The sequence below is a fragment of the Apis mellifera genome, linkage group LG14 (genome assembly GCF_003254395.2).
Source record: "Apis mellifera strain DH4 linkage group LG14, Amel_HAv3.1, whole genome shotgun sequence".
Classification (NCBI taxonomy): Eukaryota; Metazoa; Arthropoda; class Insecta; order Hymenoptera; family Apidae; genus Apis; species Apis mellifera.
Window position 1 is genome coordinate 9,909,721 of NC_037651.1, and position 26,715 is coordinate 9,936,435.

The following is a 26,715-nucleotide window of genomic DNA, read 5'->3' on the forward strand; positions in this document are numbered from 1 at the left end:
GCACGGCGAGGCGAAACGTCGTCGTCGTCTCGTTGCTTTGATGGTGTTGTGGAGTGGCAACTCCGTGCAAAGGGAGACAGATACTCGAAGATACTCCTTCCCTTCCGTATCCATACCGCTAATCTCGGTCGGCCAGGACCTTGCCTCCGAGAGGAAGAGGACTCCCTCTCGAGGAGAAGGATTTCGAGAAAAAAGGAGAGGAGAAGCTTGAATTAATCGAGGATGCTCGAGTTTTTCCAGTTGTCGCCCCCTCCTCGCATAGTTACCACTGCTTATCTTTGGAATCCGTCGGAATCGATCGTGGCATCCTCTTCTCTTTCCTTTTCTGGAAAAATTTATCGTCGGGTATTCCGTTCCCTCGGATATCTCATGTAATTCTCGCGCGCGTAGGAGAACAGAGGAAGAGAGGAAGAGTTTAGAATGCGTCCAATAAACAATGATGAGGAGAACAATTTTTGGGAGAACACGAGAGTCGTACGTTTCGAAGATGTACTTTATGCCTCGTTAATGTAAATTATTGGAGGTGTGTACACGTACACATCGAGATCGGGGAAACATCGAATCTAACACGGAGGAGAAAAGTGCTTCACAAAGAGGTAAGCGATTTATTTCCACGGAGATAAAGTTTCGATGGAACGAGTCGGAGGAGGAGGAGGAGGAGGAGGAGGAGAACGAGATCGAGAACGGGTCGGAATATTTAAATCATTTCCTATCCCGGGAACAAGGAGAAGAAGGATATTCAAATGCGCATCGAGGTACATTTTCGTCCGTCGAGTTTTCGGTTTCGTTTGACTTTCGAAGGAGAGGGAGGAGGGTTTCGTCGAAACGAGAACGGGAACTAGAGGCGAACTAACGGTACTCTGTCGCGATAACTGGTGGAGTGTAAAAAAAAGAGGGGGAGAAAAAAGAAAGAGAAGGAGAAATTTGGCTTCCGAAAGGGGATCCTCTATCGGCCGGTTGATCGTCCACAAGCCGGCAGCCAAGTTCATCTCCGACTCGATGAAACGTGGCGATCGTGTCTGCAGTTCTTGCGAAAAGGTCTACTCGACTCGCACGTGGCACTCGAGTTTCTATCTCGCCGTTTTATCTCGCGTTTCCTTCATCTTCATCCTTCCCCCCCCCCTCGCAACTACACGGTTCCTCTCACCTTTCTTCCTCTCTCTTCCTCTCGTCCTCCTCCTCTTCCTCGAGAGTTTGGTCTTTTTAACCGCGGCCGTATCTGCATCTAAATGCGCTCCTCGGATGCGAAATTCTGAGGACGTCACGTGGTGATATGTGACTCGGGTAACAGCGTCTTCGGGGGCTCTCGCTCGTCAAGGATCGCCTTCCCGGAATGCGAGGCGACGGGACGAAGCGAGAAAACACTTGGCCTCGCCCGCCCTTCTCGTCCATCCCTTCTCCCTTTTCCTCCACCACCATCGTGTACATATATTCCCGTTTTGCATTCCCGGTAGCGAGACACCTCCTCCCCTCCCTTTCAACGCCCTCGATAAAATAAAAAGCCCTTTCGAAAGCCCTCTTCAAACCTCCAAAACCTTTTTGAATTTTTCTCGCCCAGATTCCAAGATGCAACGACGACGACGATATGCAAGGAAACGCATTGTTTGATCGAAGAACAGTTTTTTATCCGAGATATAAATTTCGAGTGAGTATTTTTCGACACGATGGAAATGAAAATATCGATAGGAATTTCTTCTCCTCGAGGAAGAGATGGAAGAGGAAGTCGAAGGTCGGTTTCGCGCGGGAAAGCCAATATCGGTTCGAGTTTATGGAGGTGGGTGCCAGGCGCCTAAGTAATTACCCCGTGCCTCGTAAAAAAGACTACGTAAATAGGGAGGGTGGAGACAGGCGCGCGCGCGCGCGTGTACACCGGGTGGAGCGCAATAATCGTACAGCTGTGTACAACATTTCGGGGCGACGACATTTCGGAGCGGGAATAATAAATATCGGGTTACATTCGGAGGGAGGGGGGGCGTGTGTCTGGAATAACCGACTATTTGCCTAAATATTTATTAACCAGATAAGCGGAATGATTTATTCTCTTCTTTTCTCTCTCTTTCGTCGAAAAAAGAAGAGAAAAAATTGGAAGGAGAATCCAAATTCGACGAATTATCGGAAGATAAACCTTCTCCCTTCTTTTTTTCTCATCCTTCCGAGGATGACTTATCGTAATTCGAAGCTATCCGTGAGACGTCTCCTCGGTTTATCTCAACCCCTTTTTATCTGTGGAAAAGGATACGTGATTTTGCCAATCGAAACCTGAATGATCGGGGGATGTATCGTCTTCCAATGATGCGCACGGTCAGTGTCACCCATTCTTCTCTCATTCTCTCTCGTAGAGAACCATTAAGCAAAATAATGGAATAGTGGAATAATGGAATCTCTAGATTGGACGTTCATAGTTGGAGCGAGCTTCTTCGAAAGAAGGAGAAAGAGAAGGAACGAAACATCGAGGGAGGGTGGAATGGAAGAGGAGGAAATGGTGGGCATCTCGAATTGCGCGCACGTGTGTTTTTTCGCCTCGTAAAGTGTCATCGCGCGCAAAAACGGAACGGAACCGAGCTTGCATACGTAGCGTACGGGCATCGAACGAAAAGTATCGATTACAGAGTTCTCGTCAGGGAAGGACGACTCGCGGAACGAAACAAAATCGCGCACGATCGATAAACGCGCGATCCTCTTCCCAACCTCTTCGCGTTACCACACGATACGCACGTATCTCCTCCAATGCATAGCTTCGATATCTGAAAATATCCTTCTTTTTCCAACGAAATATACTATATATATATGTATATATTATATTATTTCTTTTTTCTCCTTCGATGGCGCGTAAAAGAAAATGTGCAACTGTATATATATATCTTCTTCCCCTCGAGATTCGAATCTAGAATACATGCAAGATTTAATAAGAAGAGGGGAAGATCCGCGAAACAACGATCTTCTCGGAGGACGAGAAGATTTGAAGAGAAGGAAGAAAGTGCGTTTCTCGCGGAAGAAAGAAAGAAAGGAAAGATTCGACGAATAATTAAGAGGGGGCGAGTAATAAACGTCGGTATTTTCTCGGTTTAACGGGAACGCAAAGGGCGATCAAAGGATCGCCTTTAACCGTCCCGCAAATGCGATTATCCATAAACGAGAGGAACGGACGGCGGTAGAGAAAAGAAAAAAGAAGAAGAAGGGGAGAGGAAAAAAAGAAGAAGGACCAGAGTCGGCCATTCTCTTCCCAGGTTGGGATGGGTTATTACGCGCGAAAGAGAGAGAGAGAGAGAGAGAGAGAAAGTGTGCGTCCTGGGAGGAGGCTCGTCCCAAATCGTGGACGGGGTCGGATCGATGCTCGTAACCGGGCCTCCTGACCCAGGAGTCGCGCTTACGCATCCGTTTGCCGATTTGTGGCTCGGCGTCGTTTCGACGGATTTTTATCGCGGCCAAAAGCTATCCGCTGATTGCGTCGTTAAGAACCTTCCGAAGCAGAAAGAGAGAGAGGTTTCTTTTTATCCTCTCTCATCCGCCGCGTGTACGCAGCAGCGCCTCCTCCTCCTCCTCTTCTTCTTCTTCTCCTTCATCCATCGAACGTCCATCCAACGTCCCCCTCCTCCTTCGTTATTTTTTCGCGCGTTTATTACGCGTCCGTCGATTTACACGCGACTCGGTCGCCGGCACGTTCGTGACGCGATAGCATTAATCGCGATGCATCGGTGATTGATTTTTTTTCCCTCCTCGAAACCGTGTATATGTGTGTGCGCAAGTCGTGGAAAAAAGGATACGCGGATTTAATGGATACGAAAGCATCAACGCCGAGGATCTCGCGGAGGCAAGGACGAAGAGGAGGGACGACTCGCTCGTCTCTCCCTCCTCCTCCTCCTCCTCCTCCGGCTTCCTCGCAGCCGATGAGCCGAGACGTTTTATATCGAGACACTCGATAGATGTACGATCCTCGTCCTCTTCTTCTCAAGCCTCGAGACTGGATCGTTGTCGCGTGATCTGCATCGTCGCTCCTTTATTTCATCCTGTCCCTCGTGACTATCCGACCGTGTACCGAGCTCTTCTCCTCCTCTCCCGAGGACAGGATCCCCTCGAAGTCGAAGTGGCGCGCGTAAGAAAAGCGGAAGAGAGAGAGAGAGAGAGAGAGAGAGATAGGTTGAAGTTGCGATCCCACGCTGCCCACCCGTAATTCCACCATTTTTTCCTAATCGCGCATTTCGCGCACGGGTGCGTCGTTAGTTAAAACTCCAAAGCTTTTTCGCGCGATCGTTAATCGCTCCGTTTAATTGCCCTCCTCTCTGCTACCGGGGAATTCGTTCCATTCCCTCTCTCTCTCTCTTCCTTTCGTTTTTCCAGGGAGTCGTAGTCGTAAATTGGCGGAATTCGCGCACTGTCGTAAATCTAACCGCCCTCGAACCTGCGCTATCGTCTGAACGAACGCCTCCCGTGATAATTATGGAGAGAGAGAGAGAGAGGATGTGTGCGAGAGGAATGGAAAAACAAGCCGACGACAAATCGTGGCGCGAGTCCACCGTTTTCGATTTGTTTGCGAACGGATAGAGGAGGAAGAGGTGGAGGAGGCTATATTTTTCCAGAGTATGCTTCTTTCTTCTGCTGTATCGAGTATATCCACCGAATATTCCGTTTTCGCTTTCATCGATAGACCACCGTCGTCGTGGAACGAAATTAATGCTAATCCCCGGGGAATTAATCCCCCCTCCCCATCTCGAACAGAGGTGGCTTACTCGTCGCGCGTGACACGCCATCGGTCACACACTCCGTTTCCATCCGATTAATCGCTCCCTCGCTTTTTCTCTCCTTCTCGTATTCACTTCGCTTTTCGTCCGTTAAATATAATATATTAAGTGTTTAGGTCTATTTTTCGATAGGAAGCGTTAGACTTTTTGGAAAAGGAAAGAAAAGGAGGAGGAGAAAGAGGTTTCTTGGTTATTTGTGAAGGAAGACGTTTCGAGGGGTTGTTTATCCTTTTTTTTTCCACTGAAAGTGAAATCGAGGCATAGTCATCCTCTACTATCTCGACTGATCTTCACATCTATGAAACAGTCGATCCTTTCGTATCGTTGTGCAAAAGAAAAGGAGAGAGAAAGGGAAAAATACCTGGGTTCTTTGTATCTTTCTTAGATATCTCTCCCCTCCTCTCGCTCCTCTCGTCCTTGCACGTAGCTCACATGTTGGCACACGTTGGATAAATCGGAGGGGAAACGTTCCTACTAACGTTCCGTTTATTAGAAGTGATAGCGTTTTAAGCGGCCGAGATATTTCAAGAAGGCGAGACGACTTCGTGAAGAGAGGGGGGGGAAGGGGAGAAAATGGATCCACCAGTGGACTTATCCGGACCAATCTACTCGCGCGCGTTCGTTTATTACAGGACAAGTTCGGCCGAGATTGTTCTCGTTGCAAAGCGTGTGGGCCGAATATCCTCTTGATTAAGATTTAATTTTTAAATCACGGCCACTCGACTACGACTCGACTACGACGACGATGACACGTGCTCTCTCTCCCTTCTTCTCTCTTTCTTCTCCTCGTCGAGAGTGTCAACTCCTTCGAATCTTCGAGTTCTCTTTGACAAAGGAAGAAAAAAGAAGAAGAAGAAGAAATTGATCGAGCTGGAGTTTTTTCATCGAGCTCGCGATTTTTAACGAAATATAAACGTAACCGCGTGTGTCTAATTGGCTCTCCAACTTGTGACGTTGCGCAACTGTGGACGTTGTTATTGAAATAACAACGGGTTTTTTCGTCCACAAAGGTGGGATCGTCGTAAAGTGCGACGGCCGCGTTAATTAAGGGGAATGGGAGGGTTGCTCGTTACAACGTTTTCTGCGTCAATCGTTTGGTTCGAGCAATGAAAGGCAATAGAGCAACCTCTGGAAAACACGCCTCTTTTTTCGCCAAGAATCCAACGAAATATATGCAACGAGACAAGGAATTACGATCTTCTCCTTCTCTCTTTTTCAGAAAGACGGATTTCCCGCTCTTTTATTCCATCCGAGCCGATGAGAAATTTTTCTCTGTGATTTTTCTCCCGAGGAAAGAAATGCTGCACGAGTGGATCGATCGTTAGAGGTGCGAAACGATCCGATCGCCGTTTAATTGTCCGCCTTAAATCTCTTCCTTCTTCTCACGCGTCGGATAAATCTTGATTCTGGAGGGGAGAAAAGCATTGTGCGCATCCCCCTCCGCGAGGATTGATGAAAAACTCGCGTTAATGAAACGATGCAGGACGCGTCACTCGTGCAAACAAACGGGCGTGAATTTCCTCTCTCTCTCCCCCCTCGAATAACTGCGTCTATATATTATCGAGAAGGGACTCGTTTCTTCCGAGAGAGAAAAATTGTTGCAAAATTGTAATTTAGAAAGGAGTTAAAAATCATAAAAGCGAGATACCGAAGAAAGGGGAGAAAAAGAAATCCACGTGCTCTTTCCAAAAAGAGCGGAGGCACAAAGGGAAAAGGAGGACAAGCCCGGAGACGGTTACAAAGCGTGGAAACGCGTCCATCCCCTCGAGCGTACAAAATTCAACCTTCCCCTCTCTCTCTACTTTCGAAATTAATAAGATCCACGCGTACGAAACGATTCTTTACGAGTTCTTCGAACAGATAGTCCCTTTCATTCCATGAACTTCACATCAGGGGATAGATTTGGAGATTCAATTTCGAATAACTCGAAGCCTCCCTCCGACCAAGATTCATATCTACTTCGTTCAGAGGACGAATAATCGAAAAATCCGAGGATTTTTTTAATCCCTCGAAACCGATTCCCTTTCTCGCGGTGCGAATTAACCGTTTAAACTGTACGCGAAAGATGGAAGAAGAGAGAGCGCACCCTTGGGTATATCTAGGAGGAGGAGGCAAAGCCTCTCCTAATGCATCTGTACGTTTCCCATTACGATTCGGTGCGCGTGGGTTAAACTAACGAGACCGGGCGACTGGAAGCGGGAAGGGTGAGAAGAGAGACGAGAAGGACAGCGCGGGCTGGCATGCCGGTCGGATTAAAGAAAGATGGGAGCGCGAGCGAAGAGAGAGAGAGAGAGAGAGAGGAAGGGAGGAAGAATACGAGTCGAATACGTGACGAAGAGAGGCAGCGAGAGGAACACCGGCGGGCCACGGTAGAAAATAAGGGAGAGAGAGAATAGGGAGGGGGTGAGTTCCCATCTCGATTCGGCCCGGTTTCCATAGCGACTGGAACGTGACCACGTTGCCCATGGGGAAGACGAGCGAAAGAAAGACGAATACAAGGGGATCGAAGGAGGAGGGGGCAAGAAGAGGGAAGCGTCGTCGTCGCGGGTGCGATACCGGCACATCGTGTTCCCTCTCTCTCTTTCCTATCTAACAAGGAAAAAAGAGAAGAAGAAGGGTAGCTGGATGGATAAATGGATACAGAGAGAGAGAAAGGAGAGCAGTTAAATCAACCGTGAGGTCACGTGGGAGCACGGCGGTAGACCCCTGGAAAAAGTTCCGGTGTTGGAGCGCAACGAGAAAAACTAGCGAAACGGTCGGTCGGCGGTGAACAGTCGCCCGGAATTGAATTGAAACCCGAGTCGTCGCTCGGTTGAAACGCTCGCCTACGTCCGAGCAACAGAGGGAGGAAAGGTAATCTAATTTTCGTCGCTCGGAAAAATGCGACCCCTCTCTTTTCCCGTGGAAAAGCGCGGTTCGGTTTGATCGATCGAAAACCGGTCTTGGAAAATTTCACATTTGCGATCGTCTAAACCGGGAGCACAAAGGAAACGATCGAACGCGGGTAACGTTAACCGAGGACACTCGAGTCGACGTATCCCTCGAGAGAGAGCGAGAGAGATTGGCAATTTGTCGAAGGGTCGGTCCAGTACCGGTTGGATTGGCACCGCGGTACGTTCGGTCCCCTCAAAGGACCAAACTGCCACCACGAGATCCCTTGAAGCTACGGTACAAACACACCTTAACTACTACTACTACCACCGCGCGCGGTGGTTTAACTGGAATCGATGATTCATCTCGTCGCATTGTTGCCCCGAGTTTTCCCTCGGAACGAGACGCGCATACGAAAATTTACGGGGAAGAAGAGGCTTAGGTTGGGGCGAAAGTCAATTTGGAAAACCGAGGGTGTCGGATGGAGCGATCAACGAAACGCGACCTGCGAAATTGGCGTTCGTTCTTTCGATTCGTCCAAACCAAGAATTTGTTCCGTGCCCTTTCCTCTCTTCTTCTTAAGATGGAAAATTTTCGAAAACGAGTCGAGTTCTTCCCTTCAGTAGTGACAAACCGTAATTCGATCGTCGAGGAAGGGAACTTCATATCTTGTTCGTTATCCATTCGATTGCGATTAAGAATGGAAATAATCAAGAAACACTAAGATCGTAAAGAAAATTTAATTAGAGAGAGAGAGAGAGAAATGTTATCATATCATTCGTGGAAAAAATATCGAAGAAAGAGAGCGGAGAGAAACTTTCTTTCTCCTTCCACGTTTCGTTCCTTTTTTCTTCGTACCTCGAACTTTTTCGGACCTTCCTTTCTGATCCGCGGTAAGAGTCCGTTTTTCCGGGGAAAAAATGTGGCTCTCGTTAAAATTATCTACGAGGAAGCCGAAGGAGAAGCAGAGAAATCTGGGGTGGGAAAAATAAAAAGGGACGGTTGATAAGAGGGAGGAAAGAATCCGCGGCAACCGACAACCGAATTAACTTCTCTAGGCATCTCGATCTTTCCTCGTTTTGTCATTGTCCCCGCTGATAAAGATCTACCGAGCTCGCGCACACCCTACGCGTACCTATATACATATATACATATATATTCTTAGCCCTTTACGAGCGGGGGAGACACGGTGCGTCCTTCTCTCCGAGCGGGTTTCTATAAAATATGAGGGACATTAATATTCCGAGCCTCCTCCCGAGAAGAGGTGCGGCGGCGGCGGATGGAAAATGGTAGAACTGCCGAGATAAAGTAGAAACTACTGTCCACTCGGTATTTCGAGTATTCCGTGCCCTGCTTTCCGCCACCACTCTGTAATTACCCTCTTCTCCGCACCTATCTAGCGAGGAGTGCTACTTTTCTCTCTCTCTCTCTCTCTATCTCGCTTTTCGAGTCAACGCGAAATATGCTATCCGTTTCCATTCCCTTCCCTTCGTCGAGTTTAAAAGTTGCCGCTTAACGTTTTATTATCGGAGGATGGACGTGGAAAATGGGGAGGGAAGGACGAGGGAAGCTAGGATGGCTCGGTTACGTTACGTATCTCGCGGTGGTCCTTGATCGCGATTGGACGAGGGCCGAGCGAGATTGGATCTGCGAGTATCGATCATGCATCGGGCAGAGCTCCTCCGTTCGAGTACTAATGGAAAGACTGGTATTCATGTGAACGGCCTTCGGGGCTTCTGCCAGGCCGTTGCCTGCCTGCTGCACCGTCAGTCCTTTCCTTCTCTTCTCTTCTCTTCTCTTCTCTTCACTTCGCTGCCTTTTATTACTTCTTTCCTTCCCCCTTCTCTCTATTCGTTTGTCCTTCTCTCCTTCCCCTCCTCTCCTCTCTCTCCGTTCTAGGTGTTTTTCATTCTCTTTGTTCAACCGGGCCGCTCGCTTTCTCTTTCGCGCGGCTTCGGATCCCCGTATATCTGTCATCCGCGCCGCGTCGTTAGAAGAGAGACACTGTTTATTGACACGAGTCGTCGTCGAGTGGCTCGTCGCGTTCCCTCTTCCCCCGCGTCCCCCGCGTTCGTGAACGTTCGCCGCGCGGCAAAGCCGTGTGCGTCGTGTGTGTGTGCGCGCGCGCGCGGCTTAACGCGCTTCCAGTTGAAATCGCGGCGGCGCCACGCGCGTCTTCCCGTCGCGAGACGGAATTTCGCGAGCGCGAGATCGAGCGGATAAACGAGACTCGAGTGGTGGAATCGAGACGGGTTGAAAGGGAGGTGAAAAAGGGACAAAAGGAAAGGGGCGAGAAGTCGGATTGTTTCGAATATCCATTCCTCCCTTCCATCCTCGCGTACGCTCTTTGAAAATTTCGCTCAATTTTTATTATTTCTTTCGCGAATAGAGACGAATAGAGATGGATCAATTTTCCTCTCTGCGAGGAGATGATAAATTTTCTCGAATTAATCTCGTGGAAAAGTTGAGGTCCTGGAGGAAACAAAGTCGATGTCCTCCGGAAAAGGAGGACGGCCAAATTGCCAGCCAGCCAGCCAGCCAAGCCAGCTAGTCCCCTCGGGAAACTGGCGCGAGAGCGCGGTGTAACGGTGCTGCTCGAGGAATCCATAACATAAAGTGGTAGAGCCCCGAAGCCGTAGAAAGAACAGAGGTTCTCTGATTCGCGTACCGCGACTCGATTAAAATTCTTTCTTTCGTTCCTTCCAATCCTTCTTTTTGCCCGTCATTATCAAAGTTTACTCGAGAATTGGAACGACACTCTTGAATATAGAACGTTTCGAAGAGAGAAGGGGGACAATCTCGTCCTACGTTTCCCCTCTGCGATGGTGGATAGCTGCGCGCTATCTCGAAGAAGCAAGTTATCTCGTTGCCGATCAAACGGGGTGCCGAGGCGGCATTATTTTTCTTCTCTCTCTTTCCTCTTCCGTTTTCCTTAGAACGAGAACGTGGTGCTCGAGCCCTGCTCGTGAAATTCCTAATTAAGATTCGGGAGCCGAAACCCGGGAGAGAGGAAAGGGGAGGAGAGGAGAGAAGACCCTCACCGTGTCCCGGCTTCTCCCCACCCACCGCTCGCGGCTTTCTCGCTAGGCGAGGGCGCGTAGCCGTGGGCCATTGTGACTCTGCCCACCTCCTTCCTCTCCCTCGGTCGTTACCCACGTTGCTCCATTGTTGGATTATCGTAAACACAGTTTCATTACTGCGATAAAGATGGCGAGGTTTTTGGCCGAGAGCGTCCAACGCTCTCCTCCCGAAACTCGAGGAAACTCGATTTCTACGGGAAACGGGGGATGGCCGCGAGCCATCCAACCTTTCTTCCTTTCTTCCTTTTTTATTTTTAGAGTCGTAGCGATATCTTTCCAAGACGAAGCGATATTGAGTTTGAAAAGATATTTGTTAATCGAGGATTGTGAATCAACTTTCTCGAAAACTCTTGGTTGGCGAAAGTGGAAATCGAGTTCGATATTAATACATCGATAACTCCAGGTGTCAAAGGTCGCGGATGACAGGAGGGAAAGAGAGAAAGGGAGGGAGGCGTACGTATATAGAATGGAGGAGAGGCGGCAGGTGAAGAGATCGTTTCGCCGCGTGCCATCTGGACGTCCATTATTGCACTGCGCTTCGATTGTTGTAACCGAAATTATTAATCTTTCTTCGAATCATCCATTTCCCTTCGAAAACTCCATTCCCAATTTAGGAATTCAGTGTCCAATTAATTTGAAACGCACGTACGAACAAACGCTCTCGTTATCTTCTCGGAAGGGGGGGGGGGGGGATATCGGTGGGCGACAGATGCCGAGTTTCGTGATGCGCGTTCCCTGTCACGCCGAGTAATCGACTGTATAATGGATTCCTAGGACCGGCGCGATACGTCAAAGTGACAGGTCCAGGGGCCTCCGGTCGAGAACCTCGATCCCTAATATCGGCTCCTTCCCGATATTAAACCCGAACCCCTCGCGCCGTGCTAATTCGTGACGATTTTTTTCCCTTCCCCTTCCCTCCTTTCGAGGAATATCGAGGAATTAGCATAAGATCGGTCCCCCTTTCAACGAACGAAAGGAGGAGGGAAATTGCATCTAGCACGCAGAAAGAGAAGGCGGAAAGTTCGGCCGTGCCAGCTCGTCTGCTCGTCACGATCATTGCCCGGCTACGCCCCTCGCGCGCCAACGCTCGGCCGCCGCCGCCGTCTCGAAATAGTATCGGGGGATATCGCTCGGGTGTATCTTTGGACCAGACTCTCCATTCACACTCCCGAACTCCCGATCTTGGACTCTCGTTCTTGTCGTCGTCTTGCCTCGTTTTATTGGCTTGGCCTGCCCGTCTGTCTGTCTGTCTCTCGGTTGTTGGCCGCCTCGTGGTTTCCGACGTCGGGATAAATTGCGTTCCTCAGCGTCGCGCTTACGTTTTCTCTCCTCTCGAGAAGGAGAAGGCGAGGATAAAGAGGAGAGAGAGAGTTGGGAAACTACCCCCTCCCTAGCACGAGTTTTCAGCCCCCTGACCGTGCAGCCCTCCTCGTTACAACGTGACGTGCCGTCTCGTCGGGGGCGACGGTCATTGGCGCGTTCAGCCCTTCCGACACGCGACACCGCCGAGTTAACTCGAAATATTACGACCCCGGTTAGGCTCATTATGAGACCGCTATCGACTGCCTATCCATTTCCATTCTCGGGAAAGGAGAAATTGTTGAAATTTTCGTCCTCTGCGGGGGGAAAAATAGAAATAGAAGGGAATTCCTTCTTTGATTTCTTGAATTTCTCGTATCAGGAGAAATTCAAAGGGATCGAGAGAAGGCGAGCAATTTGTCCAACCCCCTGCGAATAATTCGGGGATAAATTCTCCTTCGTCTCGCCCCGAGGATATGTTTTCTCTCTCCTCCGAAAGAGAAATCTCGGTTAAACGGCGCGGGAATGCCGTCTCCACGAGCGTATCGAACGACGACGAGGGTGGCGAATAAACGACTCGGAGGGATTGGCGCGCGACCACCGGCCTTGCATAAGCGTCGTTGGTCATCCCTTCCCTCTCCTCCGTATCGAGGAAACCCATCCGAGTTTCGCTTCCAATAAAAGAAAAAAAGAAACCTCGAACTGGGATGCGTCTGAGAGAGAGAGAGAAAAAACGGCGATTCCGCACGATCGAATCCCCGCTCGTACAAGTTGGCGTCGAGTTAATTTAACTTTCGCGATTCGTAGCCCGCGGTAACGCGCCGCTCCTCCGAAACGCTCGAAACGGAGTAGAAATGTGATGCACGTAGCAGCACGTGGGCAGGGGGAGGGAGGGAGAGAGGAAGGGAGTACGTGCGCCGCCAACCCCAAGGGCGAGGGATGGCGAGATATATACGTGTGTGTGTGTATTAAGATCCCTCCCACAGCCAGACTGAAACTTGGTCCACCCTCTAAGTCTTCGCCCCTCGTCCGAGGCTACACCATCGGAATTGCGATTATGGTGGCAATATTACGGTTCGTCGAGGGAGAGGAGGGGAAGGGAAGAATTCCCCTTCCTTCCTTCCGACAGCTCGCTCGCCTTTCCACGGCCCTCCTTTATTGGCTTTATCTCGAAAAGCAGCTCGTGTCTATTTACCACGAGATTCAGGAAATAGAAAATAAGAGACGAACGATCTATCGTAGAGAAGAGATCGATAGGCGCCTCGTTCGATTAACGGCGAATTTTCGAGTTCCAGAGACCGCGGGATCTCCATCGTGGAAACGAATAACGACGCGGAACGAAACTTTTTTCAACTCCCTCTTTCTTCTTCCATATCGATGGATTGCGCTTATATAAGAACTCTCGGGTCGACATCCTTGATGATATTCTTCACGCTCGAATACCAGTTTCGAAAAAGTTCCCTCCCATTTTTAATCCCAAACTGTTAAGAATTATATTTTTCGATATAATTTTCGAGAGGGTTAATGATCGATACCGTAGTTGCGTATTTCTTTTGCTCGACCTGGATCGAGAATGAAGAAAGCGGGGCACAAATATCATGGAGCGATTTAAAAAGCTAGGAGAATATATTTCACGATTAGAGAATATATTCATTCGATTAATTCGAAATTTAGAAGAATCTTGGAATCGAAGCTAATCGAACGAAATGGAATTCGTTGCTCGAGAACGAAAGCCACGCGGTCTAACGTGCTAATCGTATACGCTATCCGAGCCGCGAAACGCGTTAAGTGGCGTAATTAATTCCGTTTAAAATCTCTCCACCGCTTGAGCGAGAGATTAAAGAAACAGCTTGTGGACGTCGATGTATCATTCCTTCTCCTCCATTCGAGTAATTTCGCACGGGGAAATCCGGTTCCCCGAAAAATCGGCACACGGCGCGATTAAAGGAGAGGCCAATTAAACAACCGCGGCCGTTAACCACGCGTACTCGGTCGGTCGCTTTTTTCGTCGCCTCGACCGAGTCGAGTTGCGCGCATGCGCGCGCAAGGCCACGTGACGAAAGAACGAAAGGCGAAGTGAAAGCGGCGCGGAAAGACAGGGCGCGGGGAGCGGAGGGGAGGTTGAAATTTACCGTCCTAACGCAATTTCCCAGGCGATAAAACTCGACGCGCGTAGGCGTCGAAATAACATCTCCGCGACTTTTCTTCGTTCCTCTAATGGCGCGCGCGCGACGTTCGTCAACGCGCCCCGCCCTCTCCCCGCCTCGTTCCCTCCTCGTCCCTCCTTCGCGACAATCCGTCCGGCCGAATATCGCCGTTTCATCGCCTTCATCGCAAATAATCTCGCTCGATCGAAGGCCCACCGCAAATTTTTCCTATCCTTCCGTTCCGACCTTCGTTTCGCCCGTCCACCGAAACGAAATCCTTTTTTCCCTCTCTCTCCTTTCTACCCGTAATAATCTCCGTTCGCGCCACCGTACGGCTGAATTTATTGCGGCCTCCCTGCCGGAAACACGTCCGCAAGAAAATCTTCTGGTTAAGAAGGCTGATCTTCTCGATCTACCCGTTTTTTTGCCCCTTCTTACCTACGTAGTAGTAGCCTCTCCTCGATCGAGAGAGAGAGAGAGAGAGGATATTTTCTAGAGGAAGAGAAGGAGGAGGAGGAGGACAGCGATGACGAAGAAGACGACGACGACGACGACGACGACGGGGTCCTTCTTGCCCGGTCGGAACTTTTTGCGGTCTCTCTCGGGACGAGCCCGAGCCGAGGGGGGCAATAAAACTAATGGTAACGCGCGCCGGTAATTCCTTGCGGTCTGTTTGTCGCGAGTCGACGACCTGCCCTCTCCTTCGTTCGAGGATGTACACCTCCGTTCAACCAGCGGTTCCTCGAATTCGAATACTCTCCTTTTCCTTTTCGGCTGATTTGAAAATCGAGGCGATAGAGATAAATCTATCCCTCCTTCTTTCTCTCTCTCTTCCTTCGACGTTGTTTCTGTAAATAAATCGCGAAGGGAGGAGACGGAGTTGGAAGATCGGGATGGAGAGGACCTTGAAGACCTCGAAGGAGAGAGAGGAAGAAGCAAAGCTGATTTCGTGGAAACGCTGACTCGGTGAAATCTCGCGTAATCCAAACGCAAACATATCTCTCTCTCTCTCTCTCGCTTTCTCGAGAGGGTCCCGGTGGAAAGGAGATTCGCTTTATTTGACCAAACCCCGTTTATCTCGTCTAAAGGGGATCTCCCCCCCTTTTCTCTATACGCGTTTCGTTAATCAACGAACGGCGGAAAATTAAGATAGTCCCCGTTTGATTGCAGTGGGTGGAAGAGTCGTTCACCAACTTCGACAAGGGCATCAATTGGCGGAGTTACGTTGTCTGCGACGTCGCGTACAACAACGTGAACAATTGGCTGTGGACCCCGTTCATAGAGAGGGGACCGGCGAACCGCATGTACATAGAGATCAAATTCACGACTCGCGACTGCTCCCTGTTCCCAGGAAACGCGCTCAGTTGCAAAGAAACTTTCAGCCTACTTTACTACGAGTTCGACGTGGCCACCAAGGAGCCGCCACCGTGGGAAACGGACAGTTACAAGTTGATCGGTAAGCCCTCTTCCTAGAGAGAGTCTCTCGTCTCGTCTCCTCGAATCTCCTCTGACCGAATCCGAACTCGCAGGGCGCATAGCCGCTGGGGAGGGAAGGTTCAACACGAACACCGAGGTGGTGATAAACACGGAGGTGAAATCCATCCCCGTGACGAAGAAGGGAGTCTACTTCGCGTTCAGGGACCAGGGCGCTTGCATCTCGATCCTTGCCATCAAGGTTTATTACATCAGTTGCCCGGAGATTTCCGTCAACTTCGCCCACTTCCCTGCCACGCCGACCGGCCGCGAGGTGGCGCTGATCGAGCAAACGATCGGCACCTGCGTGGCGAACGCCGTCGTGATCGAGCAGCCCACCTTCCTCTGCAAGGGGGACGGGAAATGGTACTTACCGAGCGGCGGGTGCCACTGCAAACCGGGATATCAGGCCGACGTGGAGAAGCAGGAGTGCACCGAGTGCCCGATCGGTAAATTCAAACACGAGGCGGGGTCGCACAGCTGCGAGGCCTGCCCGGCCCACAGCAAATCCTCCGATTACGGATTCACCGAGTGCCGTTGCGATCCCGGCTACTTCAGGGCAGAGAAGGATCCCAAGAAAATGCCCTGCACCCGTGAGTTCTCGTTATTATTGTTTGGATTTGTTTGATCATTTGTTGGATCGTTCAATCGTTTCTCTCTCCTTTTACAGAGCCACCGTCGGCGCCGCAAAATCTGACGGTGAACTTCGTCGACCAGTCCACCGTGTTCCTGTCCTGGAACGCGCCGCACATGCTCGGCGGGAGGACAGACACGACTTATAGGGTGGTCTGCGACGCGTGCAGCATGGGTGTCAAATACATTCCCAACACCGTGCGTTTCTTTTTTCTTTTTTTTGGATTTTTACACGCGCAATGGAATGCAAACGGAATTCAACGTTTTTTTTTGTTCTCTCGTTCTTTCCAGGAGGTTTTCAACGACACGAAGATTACGATAACTGGATTGAACGCGGTCACCACTTATCGATTCCAAGTGTTCGCCGAGAACGGGGTCTCGGCGTTGGCCGGCAAGTCGGAATACGTGGACATCACCGTGACCACGGATGCGAGCGTGCCGAGTTTGGTGAGCAACGTGAGGATTACGAGCGTGAAGAGCTCCGAGTTGAGCATAAGTTGGGACGCGCCGATAACCGAGATCGGCGGGGACAGCGACCTGGTGGAAAGATACGAAGGTAGTACACGCGTCTCGAAAAAATTCGAGATTCTCCATAATTTTCTTCTTCCGTTCCGAATACGATATTTCTCGCAGTGAGGTGTTACCCGCGTTACGACGACGCCACCAACGCAACCGTGATCCAAACCTCGGAATTGTCGGCGACGTTCAAAGGCCTGAAACCATCCACGGATTACGCGATACAGGTTCGAGCGAAAACTACGCGAGGTTGGGGCGAGTACACGCCCGTCGTGTACAAGAAGACGCCTCACGCTATGGGATTAGGTATGGGGATGAGATTGGTTGACCTAATCGTTGAAGAAAACTGTATTCTTTTCACCCTTCCTTCCCAAAGTAAAACGCTCTTCACGTCTCCAGATTACGTCGGGGAGGATGACAATATGCAAGTGAGAATCATAGCGGGTGCTATAGTCGCCGTGGTGGTTCTTCTCGTCATCATCATCATCATGACAGTCTTGATATTGAGAAGGTAAACGAAAAATCGCGCGGAAAATCGAAACGTCGCGTCTTTATTATACATGTTTATTCCATATTCCCCCGACTTTATTGATATGTGATGATGATTTCGATGCAGCAGGGCCTCGGACGAATGCAACAAGAAACAGCCGAGCGATTGCGACACTCTGGAGTATAGAAACGGCGAAGGTACGTTTTCCCGATGCCGATTCGGCTTCGATTCTCTTTTTCTTTCTTTTATATATACATATATATATATATATTCTTATATATATATAAATTCATTATCGCTACTACTACTATTATCTACCCGCCCCCCCCCCACTCTCTGTCACTTTCATAGTTGTTTCACTATGCCCTCTCGTGTCTTGTGACTAATATTTTTGGATCACCAACCCCCCACACCCCCTCAGTTAGATCCAGCAAGTGAGCCCAATGTATACAGTATATATACCCCCCCCCCCCCACGATAATGTCTTGTTGCCAAATACCCCAGTACTTTAGAGGTACTATTTGTCTCGAAAAAGAAAGATTTTATTGAAAAGTGGTTCGTTCTCGAAAGAGAAGTGGTTCGTTCGAAATGGAAGTTTAAAAAGAATGGAAGTGAAATCCGACCGATTTCGGGGCAGGAAAAAGAAAAAAAGAAAAAAAAGAATGACGATTATTATTGTCGTGCAAAAATCTGACATCGATCTGGCCCACGACCAAAGTATCATTATTCTAACCAAATTCTTTCGATTCTTTCTTTTCATGTGCGATTCCCCTAATCTATCGAACCTGCCTCCATGAAAAATCCATGAAAAAACCCAATGAAACAATGTACACAATCGCCTGCTACTACAGGACTAGTTGTGACCTACAGTAAGTCTTCTCCAACACCTCAAGTTTTTTTTCTCTAGGAACTCGGTTTTTGCAGTAGTTGATTTTTAAATGCACCCCCTTTTAAATGCATCTCTCTTTGAATCGCGTTTTTTTCCGAAATATATTTTCGCGCACGAACACGCACCATCCTTCTAACACTTTGTGATTCTTCTATTCTCTGTACAGATTTCATATATCGAATACTCTTTAAAGATCTACACGAAAGATGTGGCGTGCACGTGCTTTTGTCGCTTGCGTCGTGTACAGTGTAATCTCTATTGTTCTGCATGCGTATGTTGTTAGTGTGTTATCATTGCATTTGTTATTTTTTTTTTTTTTTTTACGTTTGTTGTTTTATTCCTTTTTTTTTTTGTTTTTCCTTTGTCCTGTTTCGTTTCGTTTCGTTTTTTTCACACTCACGCTGAAGAGACGAAAACAATCACAGGAGAAATCACGCGTGACGAGAAACGCGTAATCCCGAATTCTTTCTCTCTCTCTCTCTCTCTCTCTCTCTTTCAATCATTCCAATCTCAATAATCTGGTCGTACTACCTGCACTCGTTTCGCGTCATTAAAAATTACTCATCGAACATCATCCGCTTTCTATTTTGTTTGCTATTTTGTCAATTAGTTGTGTTGGTTGTTGTGTTGTTCACAGTGCACTGCAAAATGGACAGTTCACCGATTGTGACAACCCACACCAACAACAAGAGCAAGTCCTCGCGTAAGTCCCAATAAAAACTTTCGTTCGAAACCTTTCGTTCGACCCGGGATGGAAAACGCGCGAATCTGTCCGTCCGCTCTTGATCACCATTTACACTCCTACACTCGAAACCTGCTACACGACGACACACTGCCCTTATTTTATTTTCTCGCTCGCACCACCGTTCTTTCCTCTTTCTCTCTCTCTCTGTTCTTATCTCTTTCTTTCTCTTTCATCCCCTGAATTTTGTTCAACGTAGATGAGAGACGCACGAGAAAAGAAAAGAAACTCGCATGAAACTCCTTTATTCTCGTATGCATCCCTCGTTATATTTATACGCATTCTCTCTTATATTCCATTTCCATTTCTTTTTTTTTTTCAGCCAGTCACCGATTTCCACCCTCCCCCCCCCGAATAATAATAACAACTCTGTTTTCCCTCCGTGATAACCTCCGTTCCTCTGTCGAAGCGCGGCGAAATGTGACCGGATGTTTCGGTGGAACTCGAATTAATTTGGCTCGGAGAGAGTAGCGCAGATGCGTTCGCGGATGTAAATTAACAGGCGACGAAGTAATTCGATTCGACCGGAGCATCCTCCTCCGTACTCCGACTACGGCTAACGTCATTCAATCTGATGCATCGTAATTGAAATCGTTTGGCGTATTAGGCATGCGAGAATTTCTACACTAGCATGAAAATTAGTTAGTTAGCGCGATCTCTCGATTTTTTTGTCCATTTCTTTTCTTCTACTTTTTCTTTCTTTCTTTCTTTCGTTTATTTTTTCTTCAGATCCTCCTTCTTATATATAGTGGAAATTGTAATTAGTCGAAGTTTTGTTTTCGTTCTTTTTTTTTCTTTTTTTAACCGTTAGAACCGATTACCGATAGAGAAAGAGAAGTATGATTATCGCGTAGAATTGTTTTAAGAAAATAATATAATTGATATTTCGAAGACGAAAGCTCTAGAGAGGATATAAGCTTTTTTGTATAAAGTTTTCTTTTTTTTTTTTTCGTTTTACATATATAGCTTCCTTTCTTTTTTTATTTTTTTTTTTTTTTTTATTTTTGTTCACTCTGCGTATTTCCTTTTTTGAGCATTTTAGAAAAATTTTTCGTATAATCGAGGAAGGGTGTGTGAGTGTTTTCACGGGATGATACGGTTGACAGTCACGGAGCGAACGATGCTGTTCCTCACGCTCCGAGATTCCGTCAAAATTTAACACACCGGCCCTCGTGTTAATATAATGAACTCTGTTTTGGTGACGTTGCAGTGACCACGCCGCTGTTCACACCTGCAGTGGGAGTTGCCGCCGCGAGTGCTGGTGGCGCGGGTGGCGGCGGGGCGAGAAGTTACGTCGATCCTCACACGTACGAGGACCCGAACCAAGCCGTGCGAGAATTCGCGCGGGAGATCGACGCGGGATACATCACGATAGAGGCGATCATAGGTATATATAACCATCATCATCATCATTATTATTATCGCCATTTTCTTCTATCTATTATCTATAACAGCGCGCATAAATTCCTTTCGATCGATAATTGCTAATTCGTAATTTTTTCTCTCTCCCCTCCCCCTCTTCCCTTTTCCTTTCTTTCTCGTATCCCCGAAAATGCGAAACGAAACACAGGTGGGGGAGAGTTCGGCGACGTGTGTCGCGGGAAATTGAAGTTACCGCCGGACGGTCGAACGGAGATCGACGTTGCCATCAAAACACTGAAACCCGGCTCAGCGGATAAGGCGCGCAACGACTTCTTGACCGAGGCATCGATCATGGGCCAGTTCGAGCATCCGAACGTGATATTCCTGCAGGGTGTTGTCACGAAGAGCAACCCGGTGATGATCATCACCGAGTTCATGGAGAACGGGAGCCTGGACACTTTCCTTCGCGCGAACGACGGCAAGTTTCAGGTGCTCCAGCTTGTGGGCATGCTTCGCGGTATAGCGAGCGGTATGCAGTATCTGGCCGAGATGAACTACGTGCACCGGGATCTCGCAGCGAGGAACGTGCTCGTGAACGCCGCCCTCGTTTGCAAGATCGCAGATTTCGGATTGAGCAGGGAGATCGAGAGCGCGACGGAAGGAGCGTACACGACCAGGGTAAGTGTAATCTCGACTTTGTTTGTTTTCGTCGGGAGGTCACCTTTCGGGTCCCCCCACCACTTGTCCTCCCATCGCCTCGCTCGATGCGCGCGCATCGTTTTTCGCCTCGCTCGACGCGCGCGCATCGTTTTTTCCCTCGCGTCGCGAAACACGAGATTCGCAAGTTTGAAATATCGGATCTTGATCAAGACTGTTTACTCCGGCAAAAAGGGTGGAAAGATCCCGGTGCGATGGACGGCCCCGGAAGCGATAGCATTCCGAAAATTCACCAGCGCTTCCGACGTGTGGAGCATGGGGATCGTTTGTTGGGAGGTGATGTCGTACGGCGAGAGGCCGTACTGGAACTGGTCCAATCAGGACGTGATAAAGTCGATCGAGAAAGGATACAGGCTTCCAGCACCGATGGATTGCCCGGAGGCTATCTATCAGCTGATGCTCGATTGCTGGCAAAAGGAGCGAACTCATCGCCCCACTTTCGCCAATTTAACGCAAACATTGGACAAACTGATACGAAGCCCGGACACGTTGAGGAAAATCGCCCAGAACAGGTAAACCTTCTTCCTTCTCTTCTTCTTTCTCTTCTTTTTCTTCTTCTTCTTCTACTTCTTCTTTTTCGCTCTTCACTCGACACTTCGAGTTCATTGTTACGTCGCGCTATCGATTCGCGCGTGTCCGCGTATACATATATATATATATATTTATATGTGTGTGTACATCGTATATATACGTAGAGATAACATAAAAGTATATTTATTCCGAGGAGAAAAAAATAAACGAAAAATATTTAAAAGACGCAAAAAAAAGAAAAGAAAAGAAAAGAAAAACGCTTTGTCACTTCGTGCCTTCATCGAAAATAATTCGGCAGGCTCCGGAAGACGAGATAAGATTAGACGCGATACAATGTGTTTTTTGGAACGCGTTCGAAAGGATCATCGGGAGCCTGTACCAACCGAATTGTTCTCCCAAATCATCTCTTAACACGAATCATGCCGCATGCTGATTTGCGAATCACACTTCGTGTCCATAAATTAATTTCTCTCGACAGCCAAACAATTTTTTTTTTTTTTTTTCTTTTTTTTTTTCGTTTTCTCCACTCGTTGTTACCCAGTGGAGAAGAAGCTCACAATGCTCTGCGCTCTTCACGTACGCTCTTAGACTGGGCTTTGATGTTGTTGCTCATTTCCGTATATATTATAATTAGGATCTTAAACGGCCTAAAAGGAATAATATATATATGTATATATATTTTATATATGTATATATATATATTGGCCGTCCAGGAATAATCACGATGTGTGTGTGTCTACCCGACAGAGAGATTCGTGTGCACGTCCAAACTCGTCGAGGCGTCGATTCGAATACATCAATACCTGATTGGCATTACTGGAAGCGGGCAATATATAGTACTGGACTGATCTTTTTCGCACCTTTTTTAAGTTCTAGTAACTATCGACATTTTCTTTCGAAGCTACTTATTGGTTTCTCTCATCTTTTTTTTTTCTTTTTTTTTTTTTTTTTGTTGTTGTAGTTTTTTCTTTTCCTTTATTATGTTCATTTCCGTAGCTCAAAGTCGTCAAAATTGATTTGTATAGCGCCTCCGCTTCCTCGCAACTCTCGTTCTCTTTGAAATTCAACGACGCTAAATTAAAAGAAATCGGGATTCAATGCCGAGAAAAAAAAGATTTCACGAGCGACGAAGCACGGGGGAAGGGAGGGGGGGGAGGGGGAGAAAATGTGGAGAAATAAAAAATTTCTGTTGGATTTTCCTTGTTTTCCAGCACATATTTTCCACGACAAAATTGACTAATAATCTCGTTAAACAGAACGCGCGTTCGTAAGAAAAAAAAAAAAAGAGAAAAAAAAAAGAAAAAAAATGTCATCCCAAAGTTTGCAATGATGTAACAAGTGGCTTTGCCGCGCGCTTAATTCTCTGCTCTTAATTAAAAACGGCTTAATTTCCTTTGGAACGTGCAAAAAGATCTACCGCTACTTTCCGTTTCTGTTTCGTATTACTTGTTGGGAGGAAAATTAATTTATGGACGGAAGTCTTTGCGCGATCATTTTCGCGGAATAATTTTTCGTTCGCGTTTCAAGAGAACGGCGAAAAGTGCGCATCGTACTGCGGTGGCTTTCAGAGAGCTTTTATCGCTTTAGCGCTTATCGTTTCTGTAATCCTGGAATCCTTTAAACTCTCCTACTTCTTCTCCTTCTCCTCCTCCTCCTGCTTCTCTTCCTCCTTTTCGTCCTCTTACCACCACTTATTTCCACCGCGAAACACACAAAAAAAAAAAAAGAAAAAAGAAGAAGGCGAACAAAAGCGAGAGATCAAACGATACTCGAGAGTCCGGACGTCTCGTTCCGCTTTATCGTCCCGAGGATCGTTAATGAAGCAATACGAGTGGCTGTGGCGTTACGGAGGAGCACACAAGAGTATCCTCCGAATGCTCGAGGATTCGTCGCAATTATCGATTTATCGCATCGATTTCTCGAGACGTACGAGACGAATCGATTATCGATTGATTTCATCCGCGAGATGGAAATCGATCGTTATATTCCATCGCCCTCGTCGCTTTCAACGGGGCCGATCTATATCTACGATCTATATCTATATCCCTGCCCCTGTCTCTCCCCCCGCCCCCTCCCTCCCAAGAAGAATATATTTCAATTTCTCTTGCCGACGACGTCCCTTTTTTTCTGGGCTAATTCTTTGTGGTTTTGGTTTTGTGGTGTCTTTGGTACCCGACTACGAACTGCAACTGCGACAACTACCATCTACCACCAACTACAACTCAACAACTACAACTCAACAGCGTGAGGCCACCTGCACACAATCCGTACTATGTCACAAGCCACGCGGCTGCCGCACAGGCCGCGGCAGCGGCCGCTGCGATACCAACTGCCGCGACAACGGGTCCGTTCGTAGATGTAGTCGGCCATCAAGCCCAGTCGACGATTGCCGTTCCAGTAATGCCACCAGGAGCCGGCCGTAGCTTACACTATCACACACACGCAGCCACACACGCATTGCCACAACAGCCACCGCTTACCTATCCCAATTGGGTCCCGTTCACTCACTTCGGTTGATAATCGTTCGTCAATCGTTATTCTCGTTGCGGGACAAGCGTGTTTCACTGTTGCCTTTAGTTTAGCACGAGGAAAACGCCTAGTCCGAGTCCAACGACGCGCAAAATTTCCGTTTATTTTTCACACCATACACCACGAATCGTCGCGCGCCGCTGTTTAGCCGTTGGAAACGAGTCTCGCGGGGGACGGCACGGGGACAAGAGGGATCCTTCGCTAGGACCGCCTATCCCCACTTCGAACGCTTTGTTGACAATCCTGACGCTACGCAAGTAGCAGAGGAGGATATATAATTCGAGCGTTCAATATCGTAATTCAAAATCGTAAAAAAATTATTTTCATTTTATTAGGAAGTTACGTTAGGATTTAATCATCCAAGACTGAAATATTTTCGAAACTATTAATTATCTCGATGATAATATTAATGAATACAAATTATTATTTTAATTACTCTAATACGACATTGCATTTATATATTATTAAATTATTGTTACGAATCATAATTAGTCTATATATATATATATTGATAAGAAATAAAAAAAATTTTTATATTATATCGTTAAAATACTGCGAATTCTATGCCTACGTTAATGATACATACAGATCGTCGTTTTGGATTAGTATACGTGACAAATACAATGCTAAAAACAAAAAATATGTATGAAAATAGGCGTTTCCTCCCGGATCAACCAATCAGACTCGCATTCCTTCGGCGAGACTTCTTTCCATCACCAGTGAACGGTATATCGGTATCGATCGAGATGGATCTCGATGAAAGCGTTGAAAAACCCTTTTACGACGTTCGGTTTTTTCCTCGTCGTTGTATCTTTCGTCCAAGGTCAGAGTTACGCGATCGTTGTTTTCTTCTTTCCTTTTCTTTTTTATATCCAAAGCAAAGCGAAGTCCTCTCTCCTTTGCTCGATGCTCGTCGATGCTCGCCAAAGAAACGCTCGCGCGATTCTGGCTTGACGATCGGAATCACGCAGAGGGGACATTTTTTTCCTTCCCCCTCCCTTCTCCCTCCCTCAGTAGTAATCACGTAGATGTTTTTTACGCGCGTTTCTCTAGAGAATCGTACAATCGTTAAACGACGCTTAGGTTGTCGATTAATTCCGTTACGAAATATATTTACGCCCGTGCATAAAACGTATAAAACGAGTAGAGAATTTAATCATTATATTCATTAGGGAAAAGATTTTCACGGTTTCTAATTACGCATAGCATATATATATATATATTCATTATCGAGAGCAAATCTATATATTATACTTATTTATAAGAGGGGGAAAAAAAAAGAAAAAAAAAAAAATGTTTTTATCGTGATGTTTAAGCAAAGCGCCAGGCGCGATAAATTTTATCGATCTTAGCTGCAACGTAGAGGAATATTTATGGTTCTAGTTAGAGGGATTTAAATAGAAAATTTTATGAGAGAGAATATATACATATATATATATATATATATATATATATGTATGTATATATATATGTATGTATACATATATGTATTTTGCAGTTTTTTCGTAGAGATTAATAAGAATTTATTAGGGGACGAATCGAACCAACGAATAGCAATATATAGATTGGATTTAAGTCTCGGAGCTTAAGTCCTGACAGTGGATTTTAACCGCGAAACCGTGTTGTCATAGTCTTTCAGATGTTTTTCTAATTCTCGATATACGTAATGTATATATATATAACTTACACGAGTATACGTAAACGTATTTATATATTATACATTATAAAAAGCGGATATATATATATATATATTTATCGATATGATATTTATTATAACGTCACCGATATACTTTACCGTAACAAAAAAACTGCAAGAAACAAAGACTTATTAGCATTTAATCACGCGAGCTACCGATTCGACCAGATTAGAATAGTATTTTTCTACTTGAAAACGAAGACGAAAAGTCAGGAAAAAAAACCGTACAGAAGAAACCGGATATCCCAGGTTGTTCTCACGCCTGGCATTCGATTCGTGATCACACACACGTCGTACCTATCTTTACGTTATAGAGAAAAATCTCCCGAAAAGTCGATCCTTAGAAGGAATGCGTCACGACACACCATTGCTGGAAAAATGATCGAGACGTAATCGAGAGAGGTTTGCTGTCCTTCGAGTGACGGATTCTTAAACGATTTTCTTTTTTCCATTCGATCCATCGAGAGAAAGACGGAAGAGAGAGAGAGAGAGAGAGAGAGAGAGAGAGAGAGAGAGAGAGAGAATGTGTATGCGTGTATGTAAGGGAGAGAGAGAGAGAAAGAGAGAAGCGAAAATCAAAACGGACAATCAGCTTAGACGCGTTATGCCCGCGGAAATCGAATCGATATGCGCTACTTATCTTAGAGCTTACATCGACAATCGCGATAAACGCAAGCTTCGCACAAGCACACACGATCACATTTGCACAAACATGCCGCATACACTCGAGAGAAATTAGGCCAGATGGGTTGAGAAAACGTATGCAAACATATTCACACATATACGCGCGTGCGCGCGCATACATACACACAGATACACAAATACACATATATATATACACACGTACAGGCACACGCAAGCACACACCAAACGTGTGTGACCTCCATCGCACTAACAAATGCTAACAATTGTCAGAATCAGGGAAAGGGGTGCTCCACCCCCACCCCCACCCGCCTCGTCGACATCCTCCAACGTGCATTTGAGGAAAAGGTAAACAATCA

The 26,715-nt window shown here is 47.1% G+C and overlaps 1 protein-coding gene across 19 annotated transcripts in view; it reads left to right on the forward strand.

Moving 5' to 3' along the window:
- EphR (Eph receptor tyrosine kinase) overlaps nucleotides 1-26,715 on the forward strand; it is a 77,106-nt gene that overhangs the window by 43,802 nt on the left and 6,589 nt on the right. For 2 of the 19 annotated variants that reach the window (XM_016915990.2, NM_001013006.1), the window contains 10 exon segments: nucleotides 15,307-15,592; nucleotides 15,666-16,202; nucleotides 16,280-16,440; nucleotides 16,534-16,798; nucleotides 16,876-17,064; nucleotides 17,158-17,269; nucleotides 17,378-17,445; nucleotides 20,090-20,266; nucleotides 20,450-20,919; nucleotides 21,133-21,470. In XM_016915990.2, coding sequence (XP_016771479.1) covers nucleotides 15,307-15,592; nucleotides 15,666-16,202; nucleotides 16,280-16,440; nucleotides 16,534-16,798; nucleotides 16,876-17,064; nucleotides 17,158-17,269; nucleotides 17,378-17,445; nucleotides 20,090-20,266; nucleotides 20,450-20,919; nucleotides 21,133-21,470 — 2,603 coding nt within the window. 19 annotated transcript variants of the gene reach the window in all.